Here is a 10744-nt window from a genome sequence, read left to right as displayed (position 1 = left end):
ACAGCAGGATATTCACATTTGTAACCAGATATTTACACTTTAGGGAGAAAACATAAAACATTTTTACTGTACAACATCAATTTAGAGTAAATTTTTGTTTTAGATAAATATTGAAATATATTTTGAATTAGTTAAATTTCAGAATAAAGAGAGACAGAGCTATTTTTATCACTTTCATCAAATTTAGGAGTACATGTACACTAAATTTATTGTTAATTAATAAGAAAACTCCAGACAATTCCATTCTGAGCTGAAGAAGCTTCTGATAGGTTAGTAGAGTCCATGTGAGTAAATTGCTGGCACAGCTGTGGATGCATATAAGGCAAAACACAGAGCCTGTTTCTTTGACATGGGAAAATCAAGAGATATCAACCAAAACACCAGGAACAGAACTGTGGAGCTCCATAAGTGTGGCTCAAGTTTGAATACAATTTGGTGCCATTTGCAATTAAGAAATACAGACAGTTTCTCTCTTTACTCTTAAATTTAACAAATATGTTTTTATATTTATCAATCTAAAAAAAATAAACATTTAGTCTGATTTGATGTTACAATTAAAAAAGTGTTTTTATCTGAAGAGTAAATATCTGGTTTCAACTGTATATTTGATGATTGTCAGCACAAAGAGGGAGAGAGAGGAGAACGAGGACAGAACAGATGAACAAGAGCAGGTGAGACACACATGTTAGTCAAATGGTTGTTTACCAAAAGTATCACCGTATCATAGGTCCTCATGTATCTCGTACCTAGTGTTTCTTTTTAGGTTTGTTATTTTTCAAATTCTGTATTTATTAAGTTCTGCAGGCTTGTTTGCACAACAAGGCTGAATAATTATATAAACTTTTCTCAATCTAAATAGTGTACTTTGGTAGAATTAAAAAAATAAGTGTAGTGCAGGTCTATGAAGATTTTTAGTGCTATCATCTAGTTCTGATTCTGGTTCTGTCTTGGTTAAGTCCTCAGTAGTCCTGATTTTGAACTGTTGTAGTCCTGTTTTAATTCTGGATCAGTTCTGGGTCTGGTTGAACTGGGGTTTAGTCCCTGTGTCTTGATGCAGCCCTGACCTTGTTCTGCCTTGCTGCTTAATTAAAAAACTAGTTTAAGGTGTCCTGCACATGTGATATATATTTTTCCCTATATGAAGTCATTCTTTTTTGAACAGAGCCTATTAATCTTTCAGTCATTTCTACACCCACCCCCCCCCCCCCCCCCCCAAAAAAAAAAAAAAAAAAAATCCCACATGCATACTACTCTTTGGGCTAAGCCCCGGGTGTTTCAAATGTCTGGCTCCGCCTCTGGGTGGCATGTCACAAAGCTCGGATCATCCCGGACTGGTTTCTTGAACATGACGGTGAGTTCATTGTACTGGGATGACTTCCACAGTCCATTGCATCACTGGTGAAACAGGAATGTGTCGCTCAGCGATGATTTGAATTAATCTTTATTACACAAGTTTAAAGGTGCACGGACGTGTTACAGTAGAGAAGTAAAGGCGAAGAACAGATTGCACGAATCGCATGCTTTAACCTTCTTCATTATGCATTACATATATTCCTGTCTGTTCCTACAGAGACTGGCTTAGTGTTGTCTAAAGCCAGCGTTCCCTTTGTTAGACACATTCTTGTTGGCACTGCTTTCTGTGCCCTTTGTTTCCCTGTCAGTTTAGCCTTGATCAAATATTTATGTTTCCACGCTGAACTCCTCACCCTTCTTCCCCAGTTGGTGTCTTCTTGCCCCGTCTCTGACGACATTTGCACCTCTGTTACCCAGCACCACCTCTGCCTTTCTGCCTTTTCTGCGTCTCTGGCGTCTGGCTGTGCTATCTGACCTTTCCTCTTCCTGTGCTGCTCTGTCACCCTTTTTGTTGACTTTCATGTTCTGCGTTGATTAATTGCAAAACAAGGGAAGTGTAAACTAAAAGTGGGGCTTGTTGTCAGACAAATTAGTGGTAGTAAATTCTGGAGCTTTGTCTTTGAAGCCCTGCCCGTGTGCGATGGCCTCCGGGTCACTGTGTTTACTACAGCTGTGAAAGTCGGATGTTTTGTATATCAGTAGGAAAGGTGTACTTCTTTGGGACCTCACAACGCTAATGGTGCCGCTCTGTGAAAGCTCAGTGGTTGTTGTCAATTTTATGTGTCCTGTTGATATTTTATCTACAAATTCATGATTCCCAGAAGAATAATTGCGCTGACGTCCTGCACCACTGTAGTGCTGATGGCTTGGATCTGCATTCATGCTTCGTAAGAACCAAAAAATGTAATTTTAATTCTTTTTATATGGAGGGTATATGACAGAGATCTGTGACAGTAAAAGCGCAGCTCTGGATATTCTCGTCCATCAGTGCCTCGTGTTGACTAAACCTGAGGTGTTTTATTTTAGCTGAATCATCACGATTGCAAATATCAGTGCCCTGAGTTATAACAATGTAGTTAAACAAATTCAACATGATAACATGTCCTCATAATCATCAGTCTGCACACGAATGGGAAAAAGAGATGACGCATAAGCTTAACCTCATCGTCACAGTTTGGTCCATATGTGACTGATGATGGGTACTTTTAGCTTCCTGTAGGTTTGATTAATGACTGTCTGCTCCGCTGCAGCCAGGTCCACCCTGCACGCATTTTACTTAAACCAGTGTGAGTGCATTCGTAGCTATACACGGCACTGGAAACACTTGATGCGAAACAAAGGATTTCCTGAAAACAGGAGGCAGACCAGCTCACCTGTAACACACACATCCTTGTGTACAGCGAGTCTGGGAGATAATCCTGGTTTGTTTCTTATGTAATATGGAAACGAACTCAAATATTTGTTCTGTCTGGCCTTATTTCTTCCACTTCTGACGCAAGTTTGTCACAAAATGAAACTAAAACAAATCCTCGGGATTTATAAGACAGAACAGAAAAACTTTGTTGAGATGGAGCCGGTCAAAGGTCACCATGATCCCGTTCTTGTGAATGCAGAACACCTGGAGGAAATATCTTTAAATTTAGCACAATTATTGCATCAGATTCGGGAATAAACTGAGTAGAATTTGTTGGTCAAAGGTTAAACATCTTCTGTGACTTCACACAAACTTAAATGAGGACACAACCTGTTAGATAATCGTGCAAATGATAGAAAACGTGCACTGGTGTCTAACAGGATAAAAGAAGTGATGCTATTATCTACACAAATAGGCAAAGATGTTCTGCAAAAACGCTTTTGTGTCTGAACTTAAACACCGTGTTCACTAATCAACGAGGAGGCGGTGACCGTCTCAGTGTTAATGCTCACGCACAAAATCCCTTCATAGGCTTCATAGGACACGAGTCTGGCCTAGAACCCACGGACACCAGTGCTGCGTGTCCTTCGTTAACGTGCTGTGCCAGGCCGTCGCTGCAGCCGCCTCAGCTGCTGCTTGTTTGTGGGTCTCTCAGCGTTTGGTTTTTGCATTTAAAAAGCGTGTTTTTGTGAGTTCAGGCTGTGACGTGCATTTGGACCTCAAAGAATTATTACCGCGACACAAGCTTCACCTCTGAAATGAAAGAACACGTGTGTGAAACTGGTTGTCAGTCACCTGCAGCTTTGAGTTTCTGAGGATGTTTGTATAACGATGTAACTTTTGTTTAACCCTGTAAAGCTGAACGTCTGGTAAAATAAAAACAAAACTGCATAACTGTTAACATCAAATGGTTGTTTATTCTTTTATTAAATATACAGTATTTACATGAATAGTAGCCATGAAACAGTCTTCAGTCAGAAGTTGAAAACACTGCAAATAACACGACTTTTCACTGTGTTTCTGTTGTTTTCCTGACATCTTTTTCATGTCCAAACGGATCCACAATAATCATAAAAGCAGGCTTCTGTTTCCTGCCACAGACCGGACGTGCTCAGCCTGCTTATGACGAGAAAAGGAAGCAGTAAAGCCTGAAAACAGCACCGAAACTGGGACAGTTCATGAAGACTCAGCTGTTTTTCTTTCTTTTCTTTAAGCTGATCATCAAAACAAAGTGTTTTCAGTCAAATTCATGATTCCTCTTTTTGACATCCAGTGTTTACGACTTCGAGCGACTCGGCTGACGTGACCACGTGTTTATGACTTAATGGACGTCTGTACTGTCATCCAGGCTACGTTAGCATCTCGCCACTGGGACACTTAACAGTTGCTATTTTAAGACTAGTCTGTTTCTCACAGCCCAGTGAGCAGCTGTTGTCTGAGTCTTTGTTACATTTTTAATGTCAGCGGGACGAAATTTCACCGTCAGCAAACAAAAGTATTTTTCCAGAGTCAGTTTTTCTACCTGCACAGAGACACACAAAAGGACACATGCACACCTACTTCTTACATTTACCTGGGTACAATGCTTCAGAGCAGAAGTTCAAAAACACACGATGCAGTTACTATATGGAGGCAAAGCATCTGCACACTCTAGTATATACACAGGCTTTAAAAAACAACGTCCTGAGCGCTGTGGGCTGGATTTGCCTCTCTCCTCTCTCTGACCACCAGGACGCATTATTTCATTTCACCTGGAAGATAAAACATCAAAAAATTGTAAGCAAAGTAAGCTGGACGTGTAAAGGTCTCATCCCTGCTCAGCATCAGTATTTTATCATTGTCACAGGGATGATATCTGCAGGCTGATGAAGCTTCGAGCTCGCAGTCAACAGCAATCTGAAGGCTTACCGTTGGAGCTTTGAAGATGCCGGTTATTCCTACAGAAGTCCAGTTAGTTGGAGTGTGTCTGCCCTGCAGCGAGGACGCCTGAAAGCCTGCAGGTTTAGCGCCGGGCTGCAAAACAAAGGTCATTTAACGTTAGACACAGTCAGAACATTAGTGCAGCTTTCTTTTGTCATCTCGCTTCTCCATCCGCCCTGCAGCTGCTGCAGATTCTCAGATTCCTGTCCAATTCCCCCTCACCACCTCACCTCTGCACTGACGTCTATGTAATCACCAGATCTGCTGTGATTTCACAGCTCAGAGGTGGATGACACTCCGAGAAGGATGTGACATGATTACATCTCTGCTTTTGGGGATAAATAATAATTCCGATTGGAGGGAAATCGAATCTTCATCAGCTGAGATTCAAGACTGAGTCAAATGTAAATACAATAAGTGAACATCTGTCCCGAGTCCTAATCAAGCTCTCGTTCTGTGACAGAGTATTAGTTTGTTTATTTGTTCGTGTCTTTTACCTTCATATTGGACAGTTGTTGTCTCAGTTCTTCCTTCTCCTGCAGTAATTTCTCAACCTGTGGAAAGTACACACGGTGTAAGTCAAACAGTGTTTGTGTCGAATATGAAACTGCAGGATTTGCACTCTTAGAAAAGCAGATAAAACAGGAGTAGATGAACATTTGCATTTGCTTTGTAACGACACAGTGGCTCCCGCTTCCCGTCCACCCAGATCTGATTTACCTTATCATCATGAGCTTTTTGTGCGATCTGCGACTGTTTGGACGTTTTTTCAACAAACTCTGAGTGATTGCGTTGACACTCCTCGAAGTCGGAGATTAAGTGTTTGTTTTTCACTTCCAGCTGACTGGACTTTTCTTGAATTTCAGACACCTGAGAGCAAAACAACACAATTTTATTTTAATCTTGGACAACATATGAGTAGATAGAATTTTGTTTTGCTTTCCCTGCTGCAATTTTGAGTAAAAACATGAAAAATATCAAAATATTTATGACGTTTCGAACGTTTTTAAGCTGTTTTGAGAACTTTGACCCGACACTTTGAAGGCGTCCGAGGCTCATTTTAAAGTGCTGCATCAGCAGAGACACATACTTCACGTCTGCTTTACCCTGGCACTGCCTCACAGGACATCTGTCTCTTTAGCTGCATTTATCAGCAATGATACAATGCAGAGACTTCCTCCCTTGAGAAAGCGGTTTCCCACTCAGATTGTACTCTGGGATGTTCCACAGAATTAACTTCTTCAGGGAGAGTTCAAAAGTTTAAAGGCTGAAAGTCTGACCTGAAAATAAACACTTCCTCTCCCTCAAGTAGTTAATTTACTGAAGCAAACCTCTTTTATGCAGGCATCTCTCTGCCACGTTATATCTCACTATATTTTTTATTATTATTATTAACCTTTATTTAACCAGGAAAAGTCCCATTGAGATTAAAAACCTCTTTTTCAAGGGAGTCCTGGCCAAGAGGCGACAACACGTTGAAATTACAAAGTTACATACATATTATAAATAACAATTACATTTTAAAAACATTTTTCTCTGGCTCTCTCAATCTGGACTTAAAAGCATTTAATGAAATAAGATCTGCTATCTTCCAGTCTTTTTGCATCATGTTCCATGTGAAAGGGGCAGCATAAGTAAAAGCCCTCTTTCCCAGTTCAGTTCTGGCAAATGGAACATTGAGCAATAAAAGATCGCTTGAACGCAGGCTGTAAGAAACAGTACTTCTCCGTGTGAGCAGATCGCAAATGTAGGTGGGCATTTGTCCAAGCAGGGCCTTATAAATAAAGATGCACCAGTGAACAAACCTCCTGGAGGACAACGAAGGCCATCCCACTCGAGCGTACAGATCACAACAATGGGTCAAGGCCCTACAGTTTGTAATAAACCATAAGGAGGCATGATAAACTGAGTCAATCTTATGAAGACACTGGGCGGAAGCATTCATGTACAGCAGATCACCATCATCTAAAACAGATAAAAATGTGGCATTTACAAGACGCTTTTTTGTCTCAAAAGAAAAGCAAAATTTGTTTCGAAAGAAAAATCCCAATTTTAGTTTGAGTTTTTTCACAAGATTGTCTATGTGAGATTTAAAGGTCAGAGAATCATCAATTAAAAAGCCAAGATATTTATACGTATGCACCACTTCTATGAGGTTTCCCTCAAGAGTGGACACCAAGGGGACAGTTTGAGGAAATCTCTTCATGTTTGAAAACAACATTAGCTTTGTCTTTTCAGCATTGAGAACCAATTTCAGCTCCAGAAGTGTGTGCTGAACCACGTCAAAAGCTTTCTGCAAAGATTCTATTGCCTTTTCAAAGTTTGAGCCAAAGGAATAAATAACTGTGTCATCAGCATAAAAATGCATACTAGCATTGGACACATTTTGTCCCAAATCATTTATATACATGATGAACAGCAGAGGTCCTAAAATTGAACCCTGTGGCACCCCAGTGTGAATATTCAAAAGTTCTGAGCACAGATTTTCACATTTAATGCATTGAGTCCTGTCACTCAAATAGTTAGTGAACCAGGAGACAACATGTCTAGACAGCCCCAAAGAAAGAAGCCTATGCTTCAAAATGGCGTGATCCACAGTGTCGAAAGCTTTTGACAGGTCGATAAAGAGAGAAGCACAGTGCTGTTTTTTATCCAGAGCAAGTATGTCATTTATCACTTTTATTCTGACCTTTCAGAATAAAATGAGAACTGAAATCCCGATTGCCTATCACCCCTTCTTTAAAAACAAAAACAGATCTGGTTGATTGTCTGATCTGATGCATCTCTGAGTTGGCAGCAGCTGCACCAAAGAGTGATTTGAAAGTATTAAAAATGGCATTAAAAATGTTAAATTACCATTTTCCCCACATTGTCGAGATAAACCTGGAACTTGTTCTCCACGTCTCTGGACAGGTTCGTGCAGCTGTTTTTGATCTTGTCCATGTGCTCCCGCTGGCTGCTGCAGGTGAGGTGAAAGGTGAGCTGGTGAGGAAACAGTTTGTTAATCCGGTCCAAGAATTCTCTGGTCACCGTCGTGATGCCTTCTAGAGAATTTGCAAAGTCCTCTTTGCACTTGCTGGTGGAGGCAGAAAGAATAAAATAAAACGCTTTAACTTTGCTTATTTTTCAGGTTGTTTCAGTCGCACACGCCACACACACCTACCTGGTGTACAAGGCGTGCTGCTCCCTGAGAAAGGTGTTGTCGCGCCGCAGCTCCACCACCTCGTCGTTGAGGCGCGTTCGGTCTTTGACGGCTGTGTCTAACTCATCCCGCAGATTCTGCACCGTCTGGGTGAAGTTTGAGTTGACGACGTCCAGCTTGGCCTCCTGCTGATCGTAGAGTCTCTTCAGATTACTCAGCTCGCCTGGAGGATTCAGACAGAAACTGTCAGAAAGCGACGATTTCACTCTTATTAAGGCCAACTGCAATAATGCTAATTAAGGCTTAACGCATCATTTATTAATGCTTCAGAGTTATTAGATAACGAGTTTCCAGATGGTTTGCAACATGTTTAACTGTTTGGGCAGATCGAGATCCACCTCCGCAGCATCAAGACTCTTTTAACTGTTCAACTTCAGAGTGACGTCTGCAGACACTGTTTGTGTTTCATGTTTGATGAGACGATAAATGCCTGAGAAGAAGAAGATGGCACTGAGGTACATACTGCTCGTGCTGCTTCTAGTGATATGGGGCTGTATCGGAGGGAGGGGGCGCCGTGCTAGGTTCAGTAACCTGTTGCAGTCCTCCTGTGAAGAAAACACACACAAAGACATTTGATTCACGATTATATTTTCTTGCATTGGTGACCAACGGGGAAGTGAACTTACAGACTTTTTCTTCAGATCCTGCTCCGTCTTGTTGGCATCAATCTGCTGCTTCGCCATCTCTTTCTCCAGAGCTGCTCTCTCCTCAGCGCGAGCCTTCAGCTGAGCTTCCAGCTTACTTTTCTCCTTCCTCAGCTCGATGTTGTTGTCACTCAGTTTATTGAAGCCCAGCTCCAGCTCCTGCAGGATAACAGCACTCAGCATCAAAGCCATGCTTCTTACAGCTCTACACATGATGGTAGAACAACTGGGAAATCACGTAAAATACTAAAATAATTAGAATTAAAATATTTACAGTGAAAAAAAAAACACATTAATGGTTTCTGAACATGACATCACTGAAATCTAAGAAAACCTCTCAGAAAATAATCCTACTAATAAGCTGTTGTATTGTTATTCAAGGTGGGCCGGGACATTCAAATGTCTTTAAAATATTTGAATGCTTCAGTTTAATAAACCAAACTTAGACCAGCTCACTGACCTTGACCCTTTTATCTGCTGCAGTCTTCTCCGGCTGTCCGTAGATGACAAAAAGCACCAAGCTGACGATGATGAGCGACTGGATGAGAGAAGAAAAGAGGAAGACGATCCTCATGTAGTAGCCGCAGCTCTTCGCTTTGGACTTGTTCAGGTGCCTTACCCCTGGGCTCAGTTTGGCCCGAGAGTAGCTGGAGCTGTACATGACTGACTACAGAGAAATTATTTGTCCATAAAGAAAATCCGCAAGTATTCCCCCTGGAAGATGGAAGAAGTCGAGCGTGCAGTGAGGTGATGGTTTCCCGGACTTCTGCTCACCTTTTACAGCTCTGCAGCCCTGCCGACGTGAAGAAGCAGACAGGCACAAGTGGCAGGCAATGATGGACGTAAACAATGACCCTTAGGTGTCCAGAAGGGTCATGTTTATAATTGGTGCTAGAGGCACACTTCCTGCCCATCCCAGCCCAACCTCTCCTGCCTCTTCCCCTCCCGTCCCTAATCAGCCTGTGTCGCAGGACAGCCTCCTGCTGCAAAGCTGCCCAAGTTATCAGAAACTTTCCATGGAACGTTTGAAACAAAAATAAGTTGGTGTGATGGGAATTAGATTTAAAGATCTTCAAGACATAAATACATTTAAAGCTTTTCAACAAAAACTGTAAGAAAACCGTCAGTTCTAACAAAATGTGCTCACGCTGCCTAAAGAAGTCGCCTTTGCAGAGGCTGCATGCTCTCCTGTAGTGGAATCTACGAACTCTATTAAATGACCTTAAATTAGGGTTTAAAATAAGCGAGCAATCACTTCATTGTGCCTCGGTGGTAACGGGTCGGACCCACTTTTGCATTCAGAAGCACCTTAATAATAATTTGTGGCACAGAAACAACAAGGTGCTGCAAACATTTCTCAGGGATTTTGGTCCATATTGGTGCGACAGCATCACAGCGGCATCAGAAGAAGGTGCACTGCAGTCATAGATATGGACCCAGCAACAACACCCAGGCTGGGCTGCAGCGGGATGGGTCGATGATTTGATTTCATGCTATTTGTAGCAAAACTCAACAGACCGGGCAACATTTTTCTAATCTTCTGTGATCCAGTTTCAATCCTCAGGTTCCTGTTGGCAGGTGAGGCCTCCTGCTGCTGGGGCCCATCTGCCACAGTCGTTCATAGATGCTCTTCTACAAACGTTGGTTGAAGCGCTCTGGTTTCTCTTTGTATTACTGTACAGTCTTGACCTTACAGTATAAAGTAACAGTTGTAATTTGCCACTACATAAATAAAACCTCTTTTTTAACACTAGAGATGGATGTGCAGTAAAATCCCAGCAGATCAACAGTTTCTCAAATACTCCAAGCAGCTCAGCTGCATCAACAACCACGCCACATTCATAAACTACATACATCATATTTTCTCAGATAAATATCCAATCAGTCAGGACTCATGTCCACCAGAAGCACAGACGTTCAGTACTTTAGTAAGACTGCTTATGTTTTTTTTTTACCCATGACTCCATGAGATATAAAAATAATGAAGAAACAACAGGAAATATTCCTATTTAATTATAGCTGCTGCAGACTGATGTATTCCCCTGGTGCTTGATGAACAATATGAACCATTTAAGGAGTAAAAGCAGAAAATGCCAAACAAAATTTTTTTCCAGCATATCCTGTCTTGAACGAGCACGGAAAGGAGTCGTGGTAGTGGAGGAGTGAAGGAGTGAAAACAATAGGGACCTGTCATTCTGTGGGGATGGGGAA

The 10744-nt window shown here is 41.6% G+C and overlaps 1 protein-coding gene across 1 annotated transcript; it reads right to left on the bottom strand.

Annotated features, from left to right (window-relative positions):
• Positions 1-3664: 3664 nt before the first annotated feature.
• Positions 3665-9403, bottom strand: plvapb (plasmalemma vesicle associated protein b). The gene is made up of 9 exons (XM_085250761.1): positions 8994-9403; positions 8516-8692; positions 8353-8434; positions 7851-8052; positions 7544-7763; positions 5408-5557; positions 5185-5241; positions 4676-4780; positions 3665-4518 (listed from the first exon to the last, which is right to left on the bottom strand). The coding sequence occupies exons 1-9, from the start codon at positions 9192-9194 to the stop codon at positions 4510-4512; spliced, it is 1203 nt and encodes a 400-aa protein (XP_085106887.1). The 5' UTR covers positions 9195-9403; the 3' UTR covers positions 3665-4509.
• Between the last annotated feature and the right edge of the window lie 1341 nt (positions 9404-10744).

This window comes from Mchenga conophoros, linkage group LG17, assembly GCF_057382185.1.
Source record: "Mchenga conophoros isolate Kocher_MC1m ecotype Shallow Benthic linkage group LG17, M_conophoros_male_GT1.1, whole genome shotgun sequence".
NCBI lineage: Eukaryota > Metazoa > Chordata > Actinopteri > Cichliformes > Cichlidae > Mchenga > Mchenga conophoros.
The sequence above is the reverse complement of the archived record's forward strand: the minus strand, read 5'-3'. Positions and strand labels throughout refer to the sequence as shown.

What these genes read in the sequence shown, in the direction of transcription:
- plvapb (XM_085250761.1), bottom strand. Translation starts at nt 9,194, where the DNA reads ATGTACAGCTCCAGCTACTCTCGGGCCAAACTGAGCCCAGGGGTAAGG. An exon ending in AGGATCTGAAGAAAAAGTCT is followed by an intron (nt 8,435 to 8,515) that starts GTAAGTTCACTT and finishes TTTTCTTCACAG; the next exon opens with GAGGACTGCAACAGGTTACT. An exon ending in TCGACAATGTGGGGAAAATG is followed by an intron (nt 5,558 to 7,543) that starts GTAATTTAACAT and finishes TTTTGCTCTCAG; the next exon opens with GTGTCTGAAATTCAAGAAAA.